Source organism: Balaenoptera ricei, chromosome 19 (genome assembly GCF_028023285.1).
Source record: "Balaenoptera ricei isolate mBalRic1 chromosome 19, mBalRic1.hap2, whole genome shotgun sequence".
Taxonomy (NCBI): domain Eukaryota; kingdom Metazoa; phylum Chordata; class Mammalia; order Artiodactyla; family Balaenopteridae; genus Balaenoptera; species Balaenoptera ricei.
The window spans coordinates 7,605,524-7,631,956 of NC_082657.1; the positions used below are offsets into that span (position 1 = coordinate 7,605,524).

Here is a 26,433-nt window from a genome sequence, read left to right on the forward strand (position 1 = left end):
TAGAACTGAGAGCTTGGAACCCAGGGTGGAAGGTGGGGGACACATGAAAGATCAATCTAGAGAGAATAACTGCGCCATTTGTGAAGGGTCAAAGAGCTCCCCCTGAAGGTGATGGAGTGTGGAGAAGGGGGGAAAGGAGATGATGACCCGGGTCATATTCAAGTGTTAGAAAGATACCTGTGAAATTAAAGGTCACACAGAAACTGTCAACCATCCAAGGAATGGGTGAACAGTGTGCTAGGAAGACAGCATAGCATTTATTCATTAACTCATTTGTTCATCAGATTTTTTGAGCACAGATGCAGTACCAAAAAATAAAAATAAAAAATAAAAAACCCCCAAAACCAAAAAACAGAACAAAACCAACAAACAAAACATTTCATGATACTTCAGAGAGTGGACTTTGGATCCAGCCTGCCGGTGTTGCAATCCCAGCTCTGTCACTTACTAGTTGTGAGACCTCAGGCAAGCGTCTTGGCTTCCCCTAAATGCCTCATCTGTAAAATGCGGGTGATGATGGATGTTACCTCGCAGGGCTTTTGTGAGGATGAAATGAATTTTATTTATAACATATAATGTGTTTGAGATAGCACCTGCTACATTCTAAATGCTATGAGGCTGTTAGCTACTATGTATTCATATGTACTAGTTGGTCTGCTGCTATAAGAAATTACCCACCATCAGTGGTAATATTACTGCTTATACTATGACAGTTCTGGTGGCTGTCCAGAGCTCTGACCGTGAAAGAGGTGAGGAGAGAGATGATGGAGAGTTTAGACTGTGTTTTTTTTTTTTTCAAAACAAACAATTTTTTTTTGAAGTATAGTTTTTTTGAAGTATGTTTACAATTTTATGTTATTTTTAAGTACACAGCAAAGTGATTCATATATATGTATATATATATATATACATATATATATATTGTTTTCCATTATAGGTTATTACAAGATATTGAATATAGTTCCCTGGGCCATACAGTAGGTCACTGTTGTTTATTTTGCATATAGTAGTACGTATCTGTTAATCCCAAACTCCTGATTTATCCCTCTCCCCTGCCACTTTCCCCTTTGGTAGCCATAAGTTTGTTTTCTATGTCTGTGAATCTATTTCTGTTTTGTGAATAAGTTCATTTGTATCTTTTTTAGATTCCACATATAAGTAATAGCATATGGTATTTGTCTTTCTGTCTGACTTACTTCATTTAGTATGACAATATCTAGGTGCATACGTGTTGCTGCAAATGGCATTATTTCATTCTTTTTTTATGGCTGAGTAATATTGCATTGTGCGTGTGTGTGTGTGTGTGTGTGTATTTTATATATATATATATATATATATATATATATAATATATTATATATATATATATATATATATATATATATATACACCACATCTTCTTTACCCATTCATCTGTTGATGGACATTTAGATTGCTTCCATGTCTTCGCTATTGCAAATAGTGCTGCAATGGACATTGGGGTGCATATATCTTTTTGAATTAGAGTTTTCATCTTTTCCAGATATATGCCCAGGGGTGGGATTGTTGGATCATATGGTAACTTTAAAAGAACCTCCAGGGCTTCCCTGGTGGCGCAGTGGTTGAGAATCTGCCTGCCAATGCAGGGGACACGGGTTCGAGCCCTGGTCTGGGAAGATCCCACATGCCGCGGAGCAGCTGGGCCCGTGAGCCACAACTACTGAGCCTGCGCGTCTGGAGCCTGTGCTCCACAACAGGAGAGGCCGCGATAGTGAGAGGCCCGCGCACCGCGATGAAGAGTGGCCCCCGCTTGCCGCAACTGGAGAAAGCCCTCGCACAGAAACGAAGACCCAACACAGCCAAAAATAAATAATAAATAAATAATAAATAAGTTTAAAAAAAAATTTGTTTCTTTAAAAAAAAAAAAAAAAAAAAGAACCTCCATACTGTTCTCCATAGTGGCTGCACCAATTTACATTCCCACCAACAGTGTAGGAGGGTTCCCTTTTCTCCACACCCTCTCCAGCATTTATTATTTGTAGACTTTTTGATGATAGAGTGTTTTAATGAATGCAATGAATGAAGACTCAGAGAAGGAAGGTGGGAGGAACAGAGACCTGGAGAGAGGATAAAAACTGTATCAGTTTCCTGCAGCTGCTTTAACAAACTACCACAAACTTAGTGGCTTTAAACAACACAAATATTCTCTTACAGCTCTGGACATGGGAAGTCCAAAATGGGTCTCAGTGTGCTAACATCAAAGAGTCAGCAGGGCTGGTTCCTTCTGAAGACTCTGAGGGAATTTATTTCCCTGCCTTTTTCACCATTAAGAGTCCACCCATATGTCTTGGCTCATGGTCCTGAGTCACTTTGACCATCTGTGGTCACATCTCCTTCTCTGTCTGTCATCCCCTTGCCCCCCTCTCATGCAGACCCTTGAGATGACATTGGGCCCACCCAGATAACCCAGGATCATATCCCCATCTCAAGAGCCTTAACTTAATCACATCTGCAAAGTCCCTTTTGCCGCAAAAGGTTCTGAGGATTAGCATATGGTCACTTTTGAGAAGCCATTATTCTGTCCACCATGGAGACCCACAGAGAGAGTGTTTAAAAATGCAGGTCTTATTATTTTCAGGTATGGTGAGGCCAACAAACCAGGAGACAATTGCTGCTGAAAAGATAGTTACTCATCGTTTCCAAGAGGAGGGGACATGCCATGCTACAAAGGGCCACATGAGGAAGTGCCAGGGTTGGTCAGGAGATGGAATGAGGTGAAAATGTGGGCAAGCGCTTTTATTGTGGTTTCTGTGGGAGGGAATGAGCAATTCAGGATAAGCAGGTTTAGGACTGGCAAGTCTGAATAATTTCGGCAGACTCTGGGGTGTAGGGGTTGTCTGAGTTGTCTGGTACCTGGTCCTGGCATGACTAGGGCAGGGAAATATTGCCCGGGACTATGGAGACTGTAGGAGCTCCATAAAGAAGGTGGTTGGAGTCTGGGCTCCGGAGTGGTTGGTTTGCATAGGAAAGGTGCAGTCACTAGCAGGTGAGTGGTTTACTGTCTCTAGCAACTAGCTAACTCTGGGAGGGGCAGTCCCTCCAGTGTATGCAAGACCCCAGAATTCAAAACATCAGAATCACATGGTTACTACACAGGGGGACAGAGACCCAGAATATGGGGTGAAGGCAGAGTTGGAATCCCTGGCTCCCCATTTTTGTCTCTTCCCTTTGTGACTCCCAAATCCTCTCTCTGTCAACGCCGAGTCCTATCTACAGCACAAGCTGCAGCTCCTATGCAACAGAACATTCCAAAGAGACAGTAACCATTTTAAAACATTTGTGCACACAGGTCAAAAGGGAAATCATTTTCAGATTAAACATGAAGGGCCAAAATAACTGTTGATTTAGGACTAGGACGAAAGGTCAGACAGGAGGCAGGGATGGGGGATGTTGCTCCAGGGCAGAGGTGACTCTGTTCTTGACCACATATGCAGGGCACTCTGTTGTATAGGGCAATGAACTTGATGTGAACCTCTCCCACTGCTCTTTTTGGAATTTGGCGTCTACTGGAGGAGACAGAGAGTAATCAAGTGGACACACTTCCAAATAAAGGATTACAAAATGTAAAAAGCATCCTGGGTGACTAGAATGGGTTTCCTTAGATATGGGAGTCAAGGACAGGCTCCCAGAGACATAAGTTGTATAGACATGTCCATTTAATAGCAATAACAGCTATTACTTGCTAACCTCAAATTTCAGCCCAGAAGCTATGCCACTCATATGTATTATTATTTTCAGATCCTTCAAAGGATGCTGGAAAACTGCTACCATTTTATGCCCATTTCCCAGACTGGGTCACTAAGGCCCAGTTCCCAGTTTTCCAAGAGAAGCAGAGAGAGGCTGTGGCTAATGTTTGCAAAGGTCATTGTTGTTGAGGTTCAGCAGGGGAGAAGGGTGGGCGTGGCACATGTACCTTCCCAGGAAACTTCCTTGGACATTCCAGGGTCTGGGAATATGTATTGTTAATGAGCCTCCCAGATGATTTTTTTTATCACTGGGGCCTCCTTCATATTTCTTCCTCTCTTTGGACACTAAACTAGACCTGTCTCATGCCCAGTGACATGTTGGTAAACAGGCTCTGGGGGGGGGGGGTGGGAGGAGGCTCTGATTTGTAGCCTCTGCCAATTTCCTTTGTCAGCTGTTAGTGCAGACAGGTGTGACATCCAGGGCAACTGCAGCCACTTTGGGACAAGAGGAGTACAGCCCCCCACACCTCCCACAGCAGGGCTAGGAGATGGGAGAACCTGGTTCCCTGAAGGCTTTGGAGTCACCCTACCTTGGGACTTCTTGTTTTGGGCAATAATACATTTTTCTTTATTGTTTAAGCCTAGGTTTGGGTTTTCTGTCCTTGTGGCTGAAGGGATCCTACTGAAGGTGCGTGTGTGTGTGTGCGTGTGTGTAGGCAGTGGACCCATCAGGAGAGGACAAAGATGCCAGGACAGAGCCTCTCAGAAATGATGCTTGAATTGATTCTTAAACAATGAGGAGGACTTGGCAGGTGAAGCATGGATGAAGTTTCAGAAGGAAAAGGATTTACAAAGAAACAGATGCATGGATTTGTTCCAGAAGGTGTATTTGGTTGGAACCAGAGTACAGAGCAGGGCAGGGAGCCATGTGAGATAAGGCCAGAAAGGCTGAGGGGCTGGAACCTGATCCTGGGGTGGAGTCAGCTCTGTGACCCTTCTGGGGTTGTGTGGGGAAGGGGCTAGGGGCCAAGATGTCAGGGAGGAGGCTGAGGTGGCTGGAAGCCAGTGGTCAGGAGAGTCAGGGCTCCTGGTATGAGAGGTGATCAGCTATGCTGAGGACTCTTCTGGCCCTCACACCCAGCCGTGGGGGAGACACTGTTTTTGAGGCATCGCTGGTCCCACAAAAGGTAGAGAAAGGTCTTAAGGGACCACCCAAGCCCCATAAACCAACAGAAGCTGGGCCCAGAGCAGCAGGCAGGATTCCAGTAGCTGTGGGGATGCAGGATGCCAGAGTGGCCACAACCTGGGCATTGAGGCCAAACCAACTAGAAAGGCAGGCATGGAGCAGACCCTTTTGGAAGGGAGGGGGCTTCCCTAAGGTAGGCTGAGCCAGTGAGCACTTGACTGGACAAGCGAAGGCAGGTGCCTCGGAGGGGGACAGAAAGAAGGGACCACAGAAGGCTGTGGAAGCTGAGGCAGCAGATACAGGGCTTGGGCAGCAATATGGAAAGTGCCATCCTGTCCCCGCACCCCACCCCACCCAGCAGGCCACAGGTGTTGCCAGGCCCCCAAAGGAGGTTGATTGTGACACCTCATCCCCCTCCCATCAGCTTCAGTAGGAACTCAGAGTACTGGGGTCCCGGAAGGATCACAGGTGCTGTGACTCCAGCTGGGGCAGCTCGGGGGTCTGTTCTGGAACTTTCTTTTCTGAAGGATCCACATCCTTCTGGTCACCAGCTGGAGCCGGGACAGGTGCATCATCTGGAAATGGAGGAAGAAAATGGTAGCACTAGACGTACCAGCCCCTCCTCCCTCAGACCCAGGAGTCTGGGCCCCCAGCTCCTTCCCTGCCCCCTGGGCCCAGGGGCCAGCACCTGTGTCTGGGTGGAACTTGAGCTGTCCCTCGGGGCCGGGTGCTGGGTTGTTGTGGACTTGCTGCTGCTGTTTCCTCTGTTCCATTTGCAGAACGGCCTGCAGGGGGTGGGGGAGATCACAGAGGCAAGAGGGTATGATGTTGAGTCTCCATGGCAACCTGCTAAGTGGTCATGGACCAGTCCCTTCTCCATGGGCCTCAGTTTTTCTCCCTCATTGAGAGTTGGGCTTAATACTAGTTAAAGATCCAGTTCTCCCTCCCTGGTCATGGCTTGGGTCACACCTTGGGACAGGGAAGCCTCCTCCTCCCTCCTCGGCCTTTCCCCTCTCTCCTGCTTACAACCTCACTGCCCTTATCCAACATGGCAGCCACAGAGCAGCCAGGGATGGGGACAACGTCTGCCCTTACTCAAGATGGCAGCTGCTACCCAAGGATCTACCCAAGTCCGGGAATTTTTATTTCTGAGTTTGTTTTTTTTTTTTTTTTGGAGTATAGTTGCTTTACACTGTGATTAACACAGTGGCTGCAAGCCTTCCGCACTTCTGGACACACTAGGACAAGGGTCACCAGGGACTCAGAGGATGGACCCCCTTCCCTGGCCAGTCACCTGCTGCAGCTCTCTCTTCTGGGCCTCCAGGCGGCCCTGGGAGCGCCCCAGAGCCTCGGTTTCCTGGCTGAGGCGCTGGGCCTTGGCATTGAGCTCTGCCTCACGGGCAGCCAGCTCCTCCTCAAAACGCCTCAGCTCGTCCTCCGTGTAGGCAGGGTGCATCTCCACTGTCTGCCGGGGTGAGAACGGGGGCCATCAGCAGGGTGACTCTAGCCCTGGCCCCGCTAATGGAGGAGGTTCAGGGAAGGCTGGGAGGCCTCGGCCATGCGTGTGGATGGAGAGACCTGAGTGGGAGGTGGGAAGGGAGATAAAGACCCAGAGTGGAGCAGTGGGAGAACAGGGACCCAGAGGGGGGGGAGACAACGACCCAGGAGGCTGGGGGGACAGAGAGCTGGGGGGCTTGGAGGTCAGAGACCCAGAGAGAAAGAGAAGCGGCCAGAGACCCTGAAAGAAGGGTTAGGTCTGGGAGAGAGAGATACAGTCAGGATCCAGAGCATCTTCCGTGTCCTCACCTCCCAGCCCTCCCCGGTGTCCCCGAACTCCTTCCTCTGCGTGGATACAAGGAACTCCTCCAGGGTCACGAGGCGGTCCTGGTTGGTGTCCACCTGGGGAGCCAGGTAAGGGTAAGCAACAGAGCTGGACCTCCCTCCACCCCTGCCCCCACCCTCACCCGCGGCCCGGGTCCCTCCTCTCACGTTCTTCATCACGTGCTCCCGCATGCGCAGCCGCTCCTCCTCCATCTCCCGCATGTCATCTTCCTCATTCTTTGGGTCATACACCTTCTCCAGCTGCAGGGTCAAGCAAAAAGCAGGATGTACTGAGAGGTCCAGGGCAAGCTCCTTCCCAGGCTACCCCACCTCCTAACACACACAGACAACTTCAACTCCCATCAGTCCTTGGGACACCCTGCCACTCCTGGCAGCCTCTTTTTGCCTCAGGGGCTGCTGGGAGTTGTAGTTTCCCCCCTGAACTCACATCCAGGGGGACCTGAGGGGACTACTAGGATCCCGAGGGGACACGTCGCTGACCTGGGCATCCTCTGCGCCCATGGCTTCCAAGATACTCACCTCCTTGGTGAAGAGGGCCTCCAGCTCCTGCTCATCCAGGACACCATCACTGTTGATATCTGAGGAAGAGACAACAAGGTGTCTTGGGGGACTGAAGACGGAGTGGGTCAAGTTCCTAAGTGACCTGTTGGAGAAGGAATTCTGGGCTGATGCGAGGTCTGTTCTCAGAGGATAGGTAACAACGGGTCTCCGACAGTCGGATGGTGGCCTTCAGGCTTCAGCGCCCATTGGCCCATTGCTAAGACAGCCCTTTCCCTACCAGGGTCCTGAGACTCCATTGGGACCATTCTTGGGCCCACTGTCATGCAGAATGATTTGATCTCTAGCTCCCAGTGATCTGGGCACAGGATCAGCCCTTTGCCCAGCATACAGGGGTGTCAGGGGCATCTCCCAGAGAACCAGCCCAGGGCTGACTCTGATCACCAAAAAATCCTCTCCCTGCCAATCAGACTCCTCCGCCACATGCACCTGGCTCACTGCCTTCGCCTCCTCTGTTCACTCAGATCAGCACCCACACTGGTCCCAGGGAGGTAGCCAGGAACCCTGACCTTGCGAATCCAGTGGTTAATCTTCAGCCTGCACCTTACTTGACTTTCTGCCTTTGGCTCTCAGAATATCATCCTCTCCTCTCCAGCTGCCCTAATTTTCCTTCACTGGCCCTGTCCTCTTCCTGACCTCTACGGGTGATGTAGGGGACAGGGGACAATGACTTCTTCCCTATCACATATTCAGATCTGTCCAATATGGTTGCCACTAACCACATGGGCTGTTTAAAATTTAAATTGATTAATATTAAATAAGATTAAATTTTCAGTTTATCAGTCCTACTTGCTACATGGCAAGCACTCAATAGCCACATATGGCTGGTGGCCGCCATATTGGGTAGCAGAGAACATCATTACAGAAAGAGTTCTACTGGCAAGACTTCCTTAGATGGGTTCCTTCAGTCCCTCATCTTTAATGCCATCCACAAGCTGCCTCCACACCTGAATACCCAACTGCCTACTCTCCATCTCCACATAAATGTCTAATAGACATCTCTAGCTTGACATGGATAGACCCAGTTCCCAATCTTCCCTGCCAAACATGCTTGCCCTTCTCTCTCCATCCTTCCAGTTGCTCAGGCCAAATACCTCGGAGTCACCCTTGACTCTCTTGTTCCATTACAATCCTCATCAAGTCCATCCTCAAGTCCTACCAGCTTGACCTTCAAGACAAATCCAGAATCTGACCACTCTTCCCTACTTCCATGGTCCAGTCACCAGCATCTCCATCTCATGCCTCCTAACTAGGGTCCTGGCTTTGGCCCTGGCCCCTACAGCCTGTCCTCAACACAGCACCTAGATGGATCCTGCCAACGCTTAAAGCAGATGGGGTCAGTTCCTCTGCTCAAAATACTTTTGCTGTGTCTCACCCAAGACAGAATAAAATCCAAATTCCTTACCCTGGCTGTAGGGTGGCTGTCACCTCCCTAGCAGTCTTTCTTATCGTTCTTCTTTTTTGTTTTTGGCTGCGTTTGTGGGATCTTAGTTCCCTGACCAGAGATTGAACCCGCGCCCTCGGCAGTGAAAGTGCAGAGTGCTAACCACTGGACCGCCAGGGAAATTCCTTTTTCTTCTTTTTTTTTACACTTAACGATGGTTAAATTGGTAATTTTTTTAAAATAAATTTATTTATTTATTTATTTTTGGCTGCGTTGGGCCTTCGTTGCTGTGCGCGGGTTTTCTCTAGTTGTGGCGAGTGGGGGCTACTCTTTGTTGCAGTGCATGGGCTTCTCATTGTGGTGGCTTCTCCTGTTGCGGAGCATGGGCTCTAGGCACGCGGGCTTTAGTAGTTGTGGCTCACAGGCTCTAGAGCACAGGCTCAGTAGTTGTGGTGCATGGGCTTAGTTGCTCCGCGGCATGTGGGATCTTCCCGGACCAGGGCTTGAACCTGTGTCCCCTGCATTGGCAGGCAGACTCTTAACAACTGCGTCACCAGGGAAGTCCGGTAATTTTTATTTATGAGTTCTTTGTTTTTTTTGGAGTATAGTTGCTTTACACTATTGTGTTAGTTTCTACTGTACAGCAAAGCGAATCAGCTATACGTATACATATATCCCCTTTACTGGATTTCCTTCCCATTTAGGTCACCACAGAGCACTGAGTAGAGTTCCCTGTGCTGTACAGTAGGTTCTCATTAGTTATCTACTTTATACATAGTATCAATAGTGTATATATGTCAATCCCAATCTCCCAATTCATCCCACACCCCCCAGGAATTCCCTTTCTTATCATTCTTCTCTTCAAGCATTCGGCTCCAGTGACCTTGGAAACCCACCAAGTTCATTCTCCCCTGCGTGTGCTTGCTATGCCCCCCCATCTAGACAAATATCTTCGAGGCTCACCCCCTCACTTCACTGAGGTATTGGTTCAAATGTCATCTCTCTCGAGCGGTGCTGTCCAATCCAGCGGCCACTAGCCACATGGGGCAAATGAAATTTAAATGAGTAACAATCAAATACAATGAAAGATTCATTTTCTTGACATTATGCTAAGTAAAATAAGCCAGTCACAAAAAAGACAAATATTGTACAATTCCACTTATATGAGGTAGCTAGAAGAGTCAAATTCATAGACAGAAGAGAACAGAAGTTACCAGGGGATGTGGGAGGGGTCATGGGGAGTTGATGATTAATACAGAGTTTCAGTTTTGCAAGGATGAAAAGACTGTTGCACGATAATGTGAGTATGCTTAACAGTATTGATATGTACACTTAAAAATGGTTAAGATGGTAGATTTTATGTCAAGTGTATTTTACCACAATTACAAATTTTTAAAAATTTAATTGATCAGGGGCTTCCCTGGTGGTGCAGCCGTTAAGAATCTGCCTGCCAATGCAGGGGACATGGGTTCGAGTCCTGGTGCGGGAAGATGCCACATGCTGCGGAGCAACTAAGCCCGTGCACCACAACTACTGAGTCCGCGTGCTACAACTACTGAAGCCCACATGTCTAGAGCCCATGCTCCGCAACAAGAGAAGCCACCGCAATGAGAAGTCCGCGCCCTGCAACATAGAGTAGCCCCTGCTCGATGCAACTAGAGAAAGTGCGCACGCAGCAATGAAGACCCAACGCAGCCAAAAATAAATAAATAAACTTAAAAAAAATTTAATTGATTAAAAAAAATTCAATTTCTTAGTTGTAAAACCCACATTTCAAGTGCTTAATTAATAATAATAGCCACATGGGAACTAATAAGAACCTACTGTATAGCACAGGGAACTCTACTCAATACTCTATAATGACCCATATGGGAAAAAAATCTAAAAAAGACTGGATATATGTATATGCATAACTGATTCACTTTGCTGTATAGCAGAAACTAACACAACACTGTAAATCAACTATACTCCAATAAAAATTAATTTATAAAGAAAGAACAAATAATGCTGGGTTAATAAATTGTCTCATTTGTTTAAAAAAAAAAAAAAAGGGACTTCCCTGGCGGTCCACTGGTTAGGACTCCGCTCTTCCACTGCAGGGGGCACAGGTTCAATCCCTGGTCGGGGAACTAAGATCCCACATGCCATGCTGTACAGCCAAAAAAGAAAAAGAAAAAGAAAAAAAAAAAAGCCAAATGGGGCTGGTGGCTGCGATATTGGACAACACAGCTGCAGAACACTTCCATCAGCATAGGAATTTCTATTGGACAGTGCTGGTCTGGCAAAAATCTTTCCAGACCAGGCTATCTAAAATCATCATTCTAGACCTTTAATCCCGCTGTCTTGCTTTCCATGGTAATGTGACTACCTGATCATCTACTATAGAACCTACTTCACTGATTCTAAGATGCACTTTTTTTCTCCCCATATTTTATCAACCGTAAAATTGGGAGGTATCTTATCATCGATGGTGTGTTAGTTTAATGGGCGGTTTATGTAAAATTCAAGTGTTCAAGTGTTCATCTTATGTTCCATGGTCACTTAGATTCACTGAAATACAGAATTATCTGTTTGCCTGATCCCTGGCTCTGTGATGCCAGGAGGACTTTCTTTTGTTCACAGCTGTATACACAGGGTCTCCGTGAAGCTTGGTCCTTAGAGGTCTCTTAGTAAACATTTGCTGAATGAATGAATCAGACCCTGCTAAGCTCTGGTGACAGGCTATAGCATTTGGTTCGGGTTCCTGGGCACACCTGAGGGGGCCTGGCAAAAAGTGGTATCAGGGGAATTCCCTGGTGATCCAGCGGTTAGGACTCCGCACTTTCACTGCCGAGGGCCCCGGTTCAGTCCCTGGTCGGGGAACTAAGCTCCTGAAAGCTGCACGGTGCAAAAAAAAAAAAGTAGTGACATCAGGACATAAGACCCAGATTCAGAGCCAAACGCCTGGCATTTGGAGATTGGAATTAGAGGCTGGACATAGAGGTGATGTTTCCAGACAGGACGAAAATGAAGGGGACCGTGCCCCTGAATCACCATGGAGAAGGGGCTTCCCGAGTCCCTGGAGGCCTGGTTACTAGGGAGCAGCCCCTGCTTAGCGATAGGGCCCCCAGAAGGGACTGGGGCTTCTGGGCTGCCATGGGAGGGGGGCCCAGGCCTAGCCAAACCTGGTTTGCTCAGTTAAGGACACCAGTCAGTCCTTAGAACCCAGAGGCCTGGTGTATCCCAGAAAAAAGGACCAGCTCTTCCATGGAAGATCCTATTCCCAACAACAGGGAGGGATAGGGCCTTCTAGACCACCAGGGGAGAGGGGCTCAGACCTCTTTGGCCTCCCTAAGCCCCGTGAGTGAGGGAGACCCCTTCTTAGCATTCAGGCCCCAGAAAGGTCAGAGCCTCAGCGTTAGCCTGGGTGTTGGGACTCCCTCCCCACCTTACCATGCAGTATGAAGAAGGTCTTGGGGTTAAACCTGTTGGGGTCCAATCCATCCAGTTCCTCCCACACCTCCTTCAACTGGGCTTGGCTGCCCTGTGGAAGGGAGAGCCGGGGGCTCATGAGCAAGAGGTCTGGGTCCCATAGGATAAAGCTAGAGAACCCTTTACCCCCATCCCTCAAATGTCATTGCCCTCAAGCAAGAAAACTACAACTCCCAGCAGCCCCTGGAGATAGCTGGGTACATTAAAAGGGGCCTTTTGCCTCAATGTCTGCTGGGAGTTGTAGTTTTTCGGCTACTTTCTTGTGGAGCTTGGAAAGTTGGACATGGTGGCGGGGGGGGGGGGGTTAGGCATGAATGGGGGTCCTTACAGGCACATTGACTTTGGGGTGTTCTCGGTGCCGGCGCTGTTGCTCTTCCAGCTTCCTCTCTGCCTCCTTTCGCTGCTCCTCTCCCAGGGACTCCAGATAACGGCGTCTCTCGTGTTCCTTGAGCATCTCGTAGCGTTTGAACTCTTCATGATGGGCTGCGTCGTATTGGGCAAGGTCCCGGGTGGCCTGGGGAAAGGCAGACGGTCACTCTCACCTCACTTCTATGCCCAGCCCCTAATTCCAACCTCCGAATGCCAGGCCTTTGGCTCTGAACCTGGCCCAACTTCCACGTGTGCTGGGTCTTATGTCCCGATGTCACTTTTGTCCCATAATACATAGCCTCCCCTCCTCTTCGGTCAAAAGACGAGGATGGTTACACAATAGCAACTTTAACTCACTTCTTTCAAGTCCTCCACAATCTCAAGATCTTGGAGGAATAAATAATAAGGAACAGCACATGAGGTGACTTAATATGGAAAGCAGTACAGCTAGGGGGTAAACAACATGAGGTCTCTAATTATTCTGCCAAGGGTTCAAATCTAGGCTCTGCCATGTGAACAAATCCCGCTAGCTGTGTGACCTTGGGCAAGTTACTCATTCTCTCTGTGCCTCAGTTTCTGCCTCTGGAAAATGGTGATAACAATACTATATAGGGTTGTATAGGGTCCCCCCAGAATTCATGTGCACCCAGAACCTCAGAATGTGACTTTACTTGGAAACAGGATCTTTGCAGATGTAATTAGTTAAGATGAGGTCCTACTGGATTAGGGTGGGCCCTAATTCTAATGACTAGTGTCTTTACAAGAAGGCTACAGAGAGACACAGGGAGAATGCCATGTGATGGTGGAGGCAGAGACTGGAGTGATGTGTCTACAAGCCGAGGAATGCTGGCAACCCCCAGAAGCTGGAAGAGGCAAGAAGCAGATGCCTCTAAGGAAACCTTGGTTTTGGCCCAGTGATACAGATTTTCAACTTCTGGCCTCCAGAACTGTTAGAGGATAGCTTTCTGTTGTCTTAAGCCACTGAGTCTGTGGTAATTTGTTATATGGCAGCAATAGAAAACCAATACAGCTCTTGTGTGGGGAACAGACGGAGGTTCTCAACCTGGGGTGACTGCGGTCCCCAGGGGACAGCAGTCAATGTTTGAAGATATTGTTGGTTGTCACAACTAGGGGAGGTCTACTGGCATCTAGAGGGTAGAGGCCAGGGATGCTGCTAAACATCACACAATGCACAAACAGCCCCCAGAACAAAGAATTATCCAGCCCCAAGTGTCAAGAGTGCCGAGCTGAGAAACCCTGCTGTTGAGTGTGGAAGGCAGAAGCAAGGAGCCCATCTCTGGGGTTGAGACCAAGAGAATGACAGAGCGGCTGCAGGAAAGCGGACAGTTTCTGGAATGTTCTGGAAATAAGCGGCAGAACCATCTCTTGGGGACGAAGGTCAGGCATGGACTCAATCAAATGGCTGCTATTATCTTCATGGCCACTAGATGGAGCTCCAGTCAGCCAGAAAAGCAGGCTGAGGCTCAAGTCAGGCAGAGACGTAGGTTCTGTCCTGGGGGTGCTGGGGAGCTACAGAAGGGCTGTGAGCAGGGAAGAGGCAGGGGCAGACCTGAGCATCCCCTGCCACTCCCCAACCCCGAACTTGGCCTTCCCCACGAGGCAGGGCTGTAGATCCTACTTCTCACACAAAGACCACATTTGTTCCTGTGCTGCTCTAACAAATTATTATTTATCGTGGCTTAACACACACTTATCATCTTACAGCACGGAGGCCAGGGTCTGAAATCAGTTTCACTGGGCTGCAATTAGAGTGTTGGCAGAGCCGTGCTCCTTCCGGAGACTCTAGGAGAGAACCCTCTTCTTTGCCTTTTCCAGTTTCTAGAGCTGCATACGTGCCTGTGGCCCCTCCATCCATCTTCAAAGCCAGCAGCAGAGCCATCTTGCTTTGGTCGTCACACTGCCACCCTCTACTGTAGTCAGAGCTCCCTCTGCTTCCCTCTTTTTAATTTTATGTTATGTTATGTTATTTTTTAATTTCTTTGGCCGTACCACATGGCTTGCGGGATCTCAGTTCCCCAACCAGGGATTGAACCTGGGCCTTGGCAGTGAAAGCCCAGAATCCTAACCACTAGGCCACCAGGGAACTCCCTGCATCCCTCTTACAAGGACCCTTGTGATGACACTTAGGGCCCACCTGGATAACCCAGGCTCATCCCCCCCATCTCAAGCTCCTCAGCTTAATCACAACTGCAAAGTCCGTTTTGCCACATCAGGTCACAGAGCCAGAGGTTCCGCAGACAGCATGTGACGTCTTTTGAGGGGCTATTATTCTGCCTACAGCAAGGACACAGAGGGAATTCCTGCCCCCAGTCATAGGGGAGGGATTTGAATCCAGGTGTGAGTGGAGCCAACCCCCCGACCCCGACACACATGCACACAACTCCGCTTTCCTGTAGAGAACCTGGGGAAGGTTTTTAGGCACAACCAGCCCTTCTGCAGCCGCTGGCCTCAGAGAACACCAGGCAGGGGTGAGTGGGCTCACATCCCAGCCTCTGCTCCCTTCTCCCCCTCTACAAAGCTTCCCTCAGTCCTCTGCCCCCTGGTCCCCCTCAACCTACTGTCTGGATCAGCAGCTCCAGGTCCCGGGCCTCGAATGTGTGCTGATTCTGAGGGTCCAGGTGTTCAAACTGCTTCAGGAGGCTCAGGTGATCCAACTGTACATCTGGATGAGAGGGAAGACGGGGTGTGTGTTGGGGGCGGGGATGAACAACTCATGGAACGTTCTTTCTTTCAAAATCCCTATCCTGTGGGAATTCCCTGGCAGTCCAGTGGTTAGGCTTCCACTGCCAGGGGCCCTGATTCGATCCCTGGTTGGGAAACTAAGATCCCACAAGCCGCGTAGCACGGCAAAAAAACAAACAAAAATCAAACAAACAAAAACTATCCTGGGCTGGATGTGCTCTAAAGGAGGTCACAGAGGGCACAGGAGAAGCCCACAGAGGATGGCTTGAATGAGCCTGGAGCAATCAGGGAGGGCTTCCTGGAGGAGGTGATGCCACAACTGAGTCTGATGCTGAAAATAATAATAACCATGATGATAACCAACATGTATCAAACATGTACTATGTGCCAGGCCCTGCTCTAAACATATTAAATATATTAATGCATTTACTTTTCACAAAAATCTCACATAGGTTCTGTAATTATCCCATTTTATGGATGCAAAAACTGAGGCCCAGAGAGGGGAAGTGACGTTTAGGTCACCATCTAGGAAGAGGCAGAGTGAGGATTAGTTGGGCTCCAGAGCACATGACACTTAATTCTGTTATGGGTTGAACTGCGTGCCCCCAAATTCACAGGGAGGTTGATAGCCCCCAGTATCTCAGAATGTGACCTTATTTGGAGAGAGGGGCTTTACAGAGGTGATCAAGTTAAAATGAGGTCATGAGGATGAGCCCTAATCCCATATGACAGGAGTCCTTATAAAAAGAGAAAATTTGGACACAGAGACACACACAGAGGGAAGACAGTGTGAACAGACATGGCGGGGGCGGGGGTGTGTGTGTGTGGCCATCTCCAAATCAAAGAGAAAGACCCAGAACAGATTCTCCGGCACAGCCCTCAGAAGGAACCACCCCCTGCTGACACCTTGATTTTTGACTTCTGGCTTCCAGAACTGTGAGACAATCAATGCCTATTGTTTAAGCCACCCGGTCTGCGGTACTTTGTTACAGAAGCCCTAGCAAAGCAGTGCAGCCTCCTTGTACGAGAGTTTCCCGGCAGAGAGGGAGAGAGCAGGACACACTTGGCACCCACTCATTCACTGGACACACATCCTGAGAGGCCTCCTGGGGGCCCCCATGTGAATCAGACCCGGGCCTGCGCCTCCAGCGGCTCCTGGGCTGGTGGGGGTGAAAGGGACACACACAGGCAGCTGGAATCCAGGTGACTCAGGCTGTAGTGGCGGCAGCTCTGGGCCTGGGTGAGCCCAGAGGAGGGACAGACCCAGGAGACAGGCACAGATCAAGTCTCATAATTCGTTATTCATGCCACAGATATGTGTTGAGCCGTACTCTGGGCCCGACCCTGTGGCTAGCACTGCGGACACAGCAGGAACCAGACGGTGACGGCATCTGTCCCCTGGAGCACCCGGTCAAGATGGAGAACAGGTGAGTAAGGGACAAACACACGACCACAAAGGACTCAAACAAATGGAGGATTCTTCACGCAGGATGGTCAGGGCAGGACGAGGGAGGTGACATCTGGGCTGAGACCAAAGCTCCATTGGCCATGCCAAGAGCCCCGATAAAGAATGTCACAGGCAAAAGTCCCAAGGTGAGAAAGATGTGTTACCCTCCGTACTAAAAATGTTGATGCCAGAGGGTCGGGTGAGAGGGCACACATGTGAAGGGAGGGGCTGGGACGGGCGTGGCAGGGCTCAGCTTGGCCTCCAACTAGCAAGGAGTGTGGACTTGATCCTGAGGGCACTGGGGAGCCGTGGCTGGTTCTGAGCACAAGAGGCACAGGACTCGAACGGGGTGCTGTGCTAGGCTGAATAAAGGCCCCCACCAGGATGTCCACATCTGAATCCCTGGAACCTGTGAATATGTGATCTCATGGGGCAAAAGGGACTTTGCAGATGTGATCAAATTAAGGATCTGGTGATGGGGAGATGATCCTGGATTAACTGGGGAAGGCGGCTAAATGTAATCCTTGTAAGAGAGAAGCAGCAGGAGATCTGACTACAGAAGAATGCCATGTGATGACTGGAGAAAAACGCTACGCTGCTGGATTTGAAGAGGTTCCCAGCCTAGGAATGAAGCTTTGGAAGCTGGAAAAGGCAAGGAAACAGATTTCCCCCCATAGCACCTCCAGAACTAGCAGAGCCCTGCTGACACCTTGACTTTGGCCCAGTGAAACTGATTTTGGATTTCTGATCTCCAATAGGTAAAGAGAATAAATGTGTGTTGTTTTAAGCCACTAAGTTGTTGCTGATTTGTTACAGTGGCCACAGGAAATGAATCCAGATATTAACAGGATTCTGTTAAGAACGGCTGTTCCACGGGAAATAGAACAAATAGTGGGAAAAGCAAGGGCGGTGGCAGGGTGCCCAGGGAGGAGGAGACTGCGCTGATCCAAGTCCCAGTGACAGCAATGGACGTGGAGAGTAGTCAGATTCTGGAGATTCCTGAGTTGTTGAAGGGACAAAAGTTGAAGTACATAGCTTAGCGTATGGGATGTAATAAGCAACCAATTGATGGGAGGGATTTTTTCTCATTCATGACAAGGGAACATCCAGTTTACCAGAGATCAAGTCAGACTCTGAAACTGTAGTAATTAAAACAGCAAGACAGAGAAAGCGTGGATGGTTATGCAGAAGGAGGCTGGAGACCATGCCCGTCTGGTCACCTTAGAGCCCCAGCACCCCACTCAGTGCCTGGCACAGAGTAGAACTCAAGACATATTTGATCAATGGATAAGAGGCATCAGATAGGAATGAAAACAAAGCTCAGCTCTCTTACTGACCCTTAACACCATCTACCAACGTTCAGGGTCCCCATCTGTAACACGGGAGCCTCAAGGGTGTCAGGAGATGAAAGAAGAAGCTGGAGGTAAATCTCAATAAAGTGGGCTTGTTCTTACACTTAGTGATGAGCCAAAAGGTGCCCCGGCAGTACCAGAATATCCCACAAAGCTACAATGAGTAAAATAGCATGGTCCATTGTAGCCAATGGATGCAAGAAACGCATATCCATCAATGGATGAAAGGACAAACTAAATACGGTAGATCCAGACAAGGGAATATTACTTGGCCCTAAAAAGGAATAAAGCAGTGATACACGCTACAGTGTGGATGAACCTTGAAAATATTACACTAGAAGAAGCCAGACACAAAAGATCACTTATCGTATGATTCCATTTATACGAAATGTCCATAATAGGCAAATTTATAGAGACAGAAAGTAGGCTGCCAGGGGTGGGGTGGGGGAATAGAGGGGTGATAGTTACATGGTCTAGTGATTCTTTTTGGAGTGATAAAAGTGTTCTAAAATTGACTTTGATGATGGTTGCACATACCTGTGAATATACTAATCACTGAACTGTACACCTCAAATGGGTATATTGTTTGGTATATGAATCATATCTCAGTAAAGTCATTTAAAAGAAATAGCATGGTCCAGACGCATGCTCCAAGAAACTATATCTAGGAATGTTAGAAATAAGGTGGGATCTTGGAATTTAAATCCACTCAAATCTCCCTCTTCCAGGCACTTTTTTTTTTCTTTTCTTTCTTTGTTTTTCTTTTTTAGCCATACAATTAGACTATAAAATATAGCCTCACATATAAATGCCAGGAAATTAGAATCATTCTAGTGTGGGAGAGAAAGAATAAGTAAGCAAGGAAAAATACAGTGTAACCTGTTGAACTTCCTGACTTTGATCACGGTACTATAGTATTGTAGAACATTGTTGTTCTGAGAAAAATCACACTGAAATATTTAGGCATAAAGGAATACGGTGTCTGCAAGGAACTCACAAATGTGAACCACAGATAAATGGAGCAAACGTTAACAACTACAGAATCTGGGCTAAGGGTATTTGGGAGTTTTTGGTAGTATTCTTGCAACTTTTCTGTAAGTTTGAAGTAACATCAAAATTTTAAATGACCCTGATTTGTTAAAATAAAAATTAAAAACAAATCAAAAACCACCCGAGCAACTAAGATTACTAACATCTCCCGAGTAATGTTAATAGTAGATTGTGCTAGGAAGAAAACTCGATCAATCTTCCATGCGGATTTTACAGGGGTGGAGAGAATGAGGCCCCAGTTGGCTCCACCTGCCAAAATCACCTGGAGGCCGGGGAGGGAGGCTGCCCCGTGACCCCCAACGTCGCCAGCTCCACCCACCCCACCGGCCCTGCCCACCCCACTGGCCTGCTTACTGGGCTCCTGCTGGGCGTCCATCTTGGCCTTGAGCAGCATCCGCAGCCTCGACACCTCCTGCCGCTTGAGTTCATCCAGTTTGGTGCGGACATGGTGGCTGACGAAGTCCAGCTCCCGGCTCAGCTTCCCGCTCTGCCCGGGGGAGAGGGGACACAAATCAGGCTGCCCTCTCTGGAGCCTTCTACCAGCTTTCTGATGCCTCCCGGGGTTCCCCAGAGGCCCCGAGACAAGATTCCAGCCCCTCAGCCTGGCACTGGAGGCCCTTCTTATTTCCCGTCACTCATCAAATCACACTCACGGCTCACGGCTCTTTCCCACCTCTAGGCCTTTACACATGCTGGTCCCTCTGCCTGGGATTCTCCCTGCCACTGCTTTCCAAGCCTAACCAGATCCTTGCAGTCCTTCAAAACTCAAAACATACTGTATAGCACAGGGAACTCTATTCAATATCCTGTGATGAACCGTAATGGAAAAGAATATGAAAAAGAATACATATATGTATAACTGAGTCACTTTGCTGTACAGAAGAAATTAACACAACATTGTAAACCAACTATATCTCAATAAAATTAAAACAAACAAGCAAAATAAACTCAAAGCAGACGGCACCTCCCTTGGAAGAATCCCCGACAACCCCCTTGATGCCACCACATACACACACACACACACACACACACACACACACACACTCACACGTGCTGAGCAAGGTGCCTTCTCTGAGTTACCTCTATCATCACTTTGGATTATGTCTGTTTCTCAATTGTGCTGACCCCACCCCTCTCCTGCTCACAGACCCCCACCCCCGTGGCTCCCCAGTGCCCACAGGACCGAATCCCTGGGCCCAGCACTGAAGATCCCGCAAGATCCTGCATCTGCCCATCCCTCCCCCTCCTCCCGGCCGTCCCCGCTCCAGCCTCATCCCTCTGTCTTTATGTCAGTTATAAGGAGCCCACCAGCAGACAGCTGAAGGTACCAGAATGCTTCACTGGTACACACAGTTCTACTGTTGAAACGTCGCCCTTCCCCCCTCCCCCCCGTTTCAACTTTTATACCAGACACTCCCACTCAGAATTCAAACCTCACTCGGGAGAATCCGTTCCCTAGAAGCTTTCTCTCACTGTCGGACGGCCTGGGTCCCTCCTCCGGGCTACCCCAGCACCCTGCACTGTCTCAGATGGCTTTCTCAGCCACTCATTTGGCTCTCTCCAGCCTGCAGGGGGCATGGCCTTTGCAGAAGCAGCAGGACAAAGGGACTGCAGTGCCAGTCATGTTAACCTCAACCAGTCAGGCACCTACGATGAGTCAAGTCCTGCACTGGACTCACTGAGTCCGTCCTCTAATCTTGCCCACAACCCCATTTTATAGATGAACAAACTGAGGCTCAGGAGGAGAACCCCTGGCCCAAGGTTCCTCAGACAGTGAGGATAGGAGGCCAGTTTCCAGCCTGGTGACACAGGTGGGGTCATGTCTCCCCAGAGTGAGAGTCCTGGGGCCTGGGTTCAAATCCCAGTCCTGTCACCACTGCACTACGTGACCCCAGCACCCCCAGCACACTGTTTCCCTACCCTGGACCTCAAAAATGGGGCTGAGATTATCACCACCAGTGACGAGGACAACTGACATTTACTGAAGGCTGATGACAGGCTGGACCAAAGCCTCAAAGTGGGGATTATCACTGATTCACACAACCCCACCCCCATCTCTCCCCAACAGTGAAAGTGCTGCATGAGCCTCCCCGTTTTCTGAGAAGGAAACCAATGAACAGAGGGGTGTGACCACTTGCACAGAAGAGTGTGAGGTGGAGCTGGGATTGGAACCTGCCACTGTCCCACTCCAGAACCTGCCTGCCTACGTGGCCACTGTTTCTGATGTCATTTCCCACTTGTATGACCTTGGACAAGCTGGGTGGCCTCTAGGGCCTCCGTTTCCTCAGCTGGGCAGTGGGATGGGCTGGGCTCAGCAGTCTCTAGTTATGCCCGTCCATTGGGAGGTTTTGGGGAGAGCAGGGCTGCCCTCCCCCCATCAGTCCCAGGCCCTGGGGCCTCCTCTGGGCCAAGGTGTTTGGAGCACTCAGGGTGGATCCCCCAGGTGGGATGTTCCAACATGCACCCGAACGGGGAGGGGAGTCTAGGTGGGGTGGGGTGGTGGCAGGCAGTGTTGTCTCCTCATGGCGTGTGTGTGTGTGTGTGTGTGTGTGTGTGTGCATCCTTTCCGAGGAACACTGCTTGGGGGATGGGGTGGGATATGGGCTCTGGGCTCAGTCAGTCCAGGGATTGAGACCCAGGCCTCCAGGAAGGAAAAACACTGCTACTAGGGCCTCAGTGTCCACCTCTGTAAAATGGGGAGAATCACAGCTCCTCTAGAGGCCTAACATGAGAGTCAGAGGTGATGTGAGTGATGACAGCATCTCCCGTGTTTTGAATTCTTCCTGTGTAGAGAGCACTATGCTGAGAACTCGCAGAACCAGCCCTCACATTGCGCTTACTGAGAATGGCCACTGTGCACATCCATGCCTTTTACACGTCTTACCTCAGATAGTCCTATGATGCAGGTTCTATTATTACCCCATTTTACAGACAGGGAAACTGAGGCACAGTGAAGGGAGGCCACACAGCTGGTAGAGCTGATACTGGGAGGCATGTACCATCCACATCCACATTTAACCACACATTCTGTCTTCCCCAGATCCCTTCCCAGCTATGTGACCCCGAGAAGTGACTTCTCCCCAGTCTCAGTTTTGTGATGGCTGGAAGGTTCCCCTTTAGGGAACCTGGTCCGTTCTGGAATTCTGCCCTCTGAGCATGCATGCCCTCCCAGTGTGTTCGCACCCAGCCTCACCTTGATGTCCTCAGCATTGGCGGCCTGCAGCTTTTCCCGGAAGTGTCCGTCCGTCTCCAGCACGTTGATGACTTCCTGGAGGTACCGGTGGTAGTACAGGCCTGTGTCCTGAGGCAACAAGAATGAACATAGTAGCCTCAGCCCTGGTCCCTCTCTGGTTCTTCCCTGCAGGTAGGACCCAGGCTCTGCTCCCCTGGGCACCTGCTGAGGGACCCAGAGATCAGCCCCCAACCCTGAGCAGGAGCCCTGTACCATGGGATAAAGGCTCTAGAGCCAGCAGACTCTGGTTGCTCTGTCACCCCAGGCAAATTGCCTGATCCTCCGGGCCACAGCTCTTACCTCTTCCCAGGTCTGTCTGCAGTGGAGATGAAATTAAAATCACAAGGGTAAACACCCAGCCCAACACTGCCCGTAGAGTGGACACACTGGTATTTGTTGGAAAGCAGTGAAACGTACATTCATTCATTCAACAAGCATGCAGCGAGCCCCTACCATGTGCCAGGCACTGTTCTATGGGGCACAGCAAGTAAACAAGACAGACAAAAATCCCTGGGCTCCTGGTCCTAGCCCTGCCACGTGTAGGTGGCTGGCATTTTCCTCTTCCTGGGCCTCACTCTTCCATTTGTAAAATAGGCAATAAATTTCTTACCTCTCAGAGCTGTGGTGAAAAGTAAGAGATAAAAAGCCTGGCACCAAAAAAACCCCACAAAAGCCTGGCACCATGGTAAGTCTTTAGAAGATACTCAGTCTACTATAGCTATCATTACATTTGCTGAGGAACACACCATAGGTGATAAATGGGAGCAGATCACCCAGCTATGGCACTGTGGGTGTACTAATCGCCTATTGCTGCTGTAACAAAGTATCACAAACTAAGTGGCTTAGAGCAATAAAAATTTATTCTCTTAGAGTTCTGGAGGTCAGAAGTCCAAAATGGTTCAGCAGAGCTTAGCTTATTTTGGAGACTTTAGGGAACAATCTGCTTTCTTGCCTTTTCCAGCTTCTAGAGGATGCCTACACTCCTGGGCTTGTGGCCTTGCATCACTCTGACCTCTGCTTACATCATCACATCACTTCTGACCCTGACTTTCTTGCCTGGCTCTTATATGGAACCCTTGTGATTACATTGGGCTCACCTGGATAAGCCAGGATAATTTCTCCACCTAACTCAATCATACCTGCAAACACTCTTTTGCCATATATTCACAGGTTCTGGGGATTAGGGCATGGACATCTTTGGGGGCCATCATTCAGCCAAACACAGTGGGCTGGAATCCCAAATCTGCCAATTACTAGCTATGTGACCTTGTTAGGACCGCTAGGATGCCTAGTTAAATTTAAATTTCAGATAAAACAATGAATAACTTTCAGTATATTATACTAATGATTATTCATTGTTTATCTGAAACCCACTCAATTTTAACTGAGTGTCCTGTGTCTTTATTAGCTAAGTCTGGCAATCTTAGTCCTTGGGCAAGTTACTTAACGTCTCTGTGCCTCAGTTTCCGCACCTGTAAAGTAAGGTTAGTGAGCACCCACCTCATAGGGACTGTTGTGAGGATTAGAGCAGTTAATATCTTTAAATATTTAACTCGGCACTTAGTAAGAGCTGTCAATGTTATTATGATTGTTGTTATGGACATTTATAACCCTCTAGTAGCCTCAGAATAAAGAAAGTCTCCACCATGGCCCACAAGGTCCCATGGGATCTCCCCCTGTTCCTCCTCTGACCTCATCTCCCCCTCGCTCACTCTGTTTCAGCCACACTGGCCTCCTGTAAGTCCTTCTACTCTCTGTGCTCTCCTCCACCACGCAGCCTTTGCCCAGGCTGTTCCTTTTGCCTGGAATATTCTTCCCAGCACTTCAGATCTTAGCTCAAATGACCCTTCCTTCCTCCCTGACCATCACCCCTGGTGTCCATTCTCAGAGGGCCCTGTCGTTTGTCTTCCCAGCGAACTAAGCTGGTCTGTGAGGGCAGGGGGCTTGCTCTAGCACTGTGCCTGGCTCCTAGAAGATGCTCAAGAAATGTGTGGAATGAATGAAAGGCAAGGGGACTCAAGCTGCCTTCCTGTGTCTGCAAAGATTTCACAGAGCAAAGGCCTCACTTGCTGGGTAGGGACCTGTCATACAGGAGCATGGGATGATTTGTTCCAGAGACAGTGGTGTGTCCATTCCTAGTGAGAGCTGTAGGATTCGGGCCACAAATCAGGGCACTGGCCTTGAGGATCTTTTCAAGTTCCAAATTCCCTAAGACCAAAGGTTTCATAGTGTTCGATAAACACACGTTGGAATACATGAGCAGTTACCGTGCCCCATCATAATTTAAACTACAACTCCCATGAGCTCCATGACGTGAGAACACCCCAGTTAGCTAACACCACATGCTCAAGATGCTACTGGGAAATGTAGTTCTTTTTTTTCCAGAGTCCTTCTTGAGGGGAGGGCGTCTTAAAAGAGCAGAGAGGTTTAGGTGGGGGGGGGGGGTGATGCATATTCTTCATCTAAAATCTGACCTGATTTTCCATATCTCAAAGTCAGGGGCTTAGAAATCTCTCTCTCTCTCTCTCTCTCTCTCACACACACACACACACACACACACACACACACACACACACACACACACACGTTTTCCACCACGTCAAAACCCTGGGACGGCAAAGAATGGCAGGCAAACTCCAAGCCGCATCCGTAGCCAGCCAGGGGCCACGGGGGCACGGGAATTGTAGTACCACTGCAAACACCTGGCTGGCGAGCAGGGCAGGGCCACTCACGGGGCTTTCGGTCGCGGGATTCTCCTTCTTGGGCGCCCCCCGCTCCAGGGGCACGGTCAGAATAGCGCGCAGCAGCAGCAGAAGTGACAGGAGAAGGAGGGCTGCACGGGGCCCAGCGGGAGGCATGGCGGCGTGGTCTGTGGGGGCGGAGAGGTGGAATAAGTCTGTCCCAAGCCGCCTTCTCCCCTGGACCCAGGAGTCTGGACTCCCGGCGCCGCTCCCTGCCCCCTTCCAAGAATCAAGACGCAAAGCGTCTCGTTTCCCGGGAGCCAGGATTCCGAGCCTCCAGCCTTTCCTTCCTCAGACCCAGGAGTCCTGGCTTCCAGCACCCTCTTCGCTTAGACTAGGAATCCGGGATCTCGACCCCCTCTTTTCCCAGGCCCAAAGGTCCAGGGCCCCAGCCTCCTCTTTTCCCAGGATCTGGAGGTACCGGTGTCCTCCACCGAGACTCAGTTTTCCAGCCCTCTCGTGCCCCGCTTCCCTTCTCCCCAGGACACAAGAGTCCAGGACCCTACAGCCCCTTACCTCTCCTTCACCGCAGAGGGCGTTTTCCTCGGTTAGGACCTCCGGTGTGTTCTCTGCGATTTCCCCCCTAGGCCACGCCCACTTTCCCCGCAGAGGATCCGCTCTCAGCAGCCTGATTGGTCCACGCTGGCTCCAGGTTTCGGGCCCCTGTCTAGCGGCCCCGCCCCTTGTCGAAGTCGCTGGCCTTTTCTCGAAAGCCGAGCCTCCTTCCTTGGAAGTCCTACCTTTTGACGCCACATATCCTGCTTTTTAGGCGAAAGAACGGAGACTTTCAAAGAGAACTACAACTCCCTGTTGGGCCGGGGGAAAATTAGTCAACTTCCGCGGGCATCTTGGCCTCTTCGCCTCATGGGAGTTGTAGTTTTCCCATTTATTTTCTCTCCTAGAAGTGGCTGTAAATTACAGATCGGTAGTAGTTGGCACAGGTCACGTTATAAGTTTCCTATATAAGAGAGAGGTGTAGAGCGAGCCTGCGATGCGGCCTCTGTCAGGTCCCTTTAAGGAACACCTGCATGCTCTTCCAATTCAGAACCCCTGGAGCAGGGTTGCCTGGCTGCAGCAGAGGCCAGGGGTCATTGCTTTGTTGGAAGTGGAACGTGGGGAGCCAGGAGGGAGGGGCTTAGGGCAGGTCCCAGTGGGAATCCCCCCTCCCTCTAAGTCCTCTTTTTCCTCCCTGCTTACTTCCCAGAGACCCAGAGATTACGTCACTGGTTCCCAAAGGTAGGGTCAGGTATGTTGAGAAATTGGCCAGAGAGGCAAGGAACTGAGGTGTGAATGTGAAAAGCCTCTCCAGGCACGAGAGGAGGAGAGGGAGTCTCCAGGATCCTAGGTAGGTGGGTGCTGGGGGTCTAGGATCAC

At 49.6% G+C, this 26,433-nt stretch overlaps 1 protein-coding gene across 1 annotated transcript; it reads right to left on the reverse strand.

Annotated features, from left to right (window-relative positions):
• Positions 1 to 4,594: 4,594 nt before the first annotated feature.
• On the reverse strand, positions 4,595 to 25,788 carry NUCB1 (nucleobindin 1). Its single transcript, XM_059904321.1, has 13 exons — positions 25,576 to 25,788; positions 25,051 to 25,187; positions 22,280 to 22,387; positions 19,441 to 19,573; positions 15,114 to 15,217; positions 12,494 to 12,679; positions 12,127 to 12,217; positions 7,272 to 7,330; positions 6,900 to 6,992; positions 6,717 to 6,809; positions 6,205 to 6,375; positions 5,599 to 5,695; positions 4,595 to 5,485 (listed from the first exon to the last, which is right to left on the reverse strand). Exons 2-13 carry the CDS (start codon positions 25,174 to 25,176, stop codon positions 5,373 to 5,375), a joined length of 1,374 nt encoding a protein of 457 aa, XP_059760304.1. The 5' UTR covers positions 25,177 to 25,187; positions 25,576 to 25,788; the 3' UTR covers positions 4,595 to 5,372.
• Between the last annotated feature and the right edge of the window lie 645 nt (positions 25,789 to 26,433).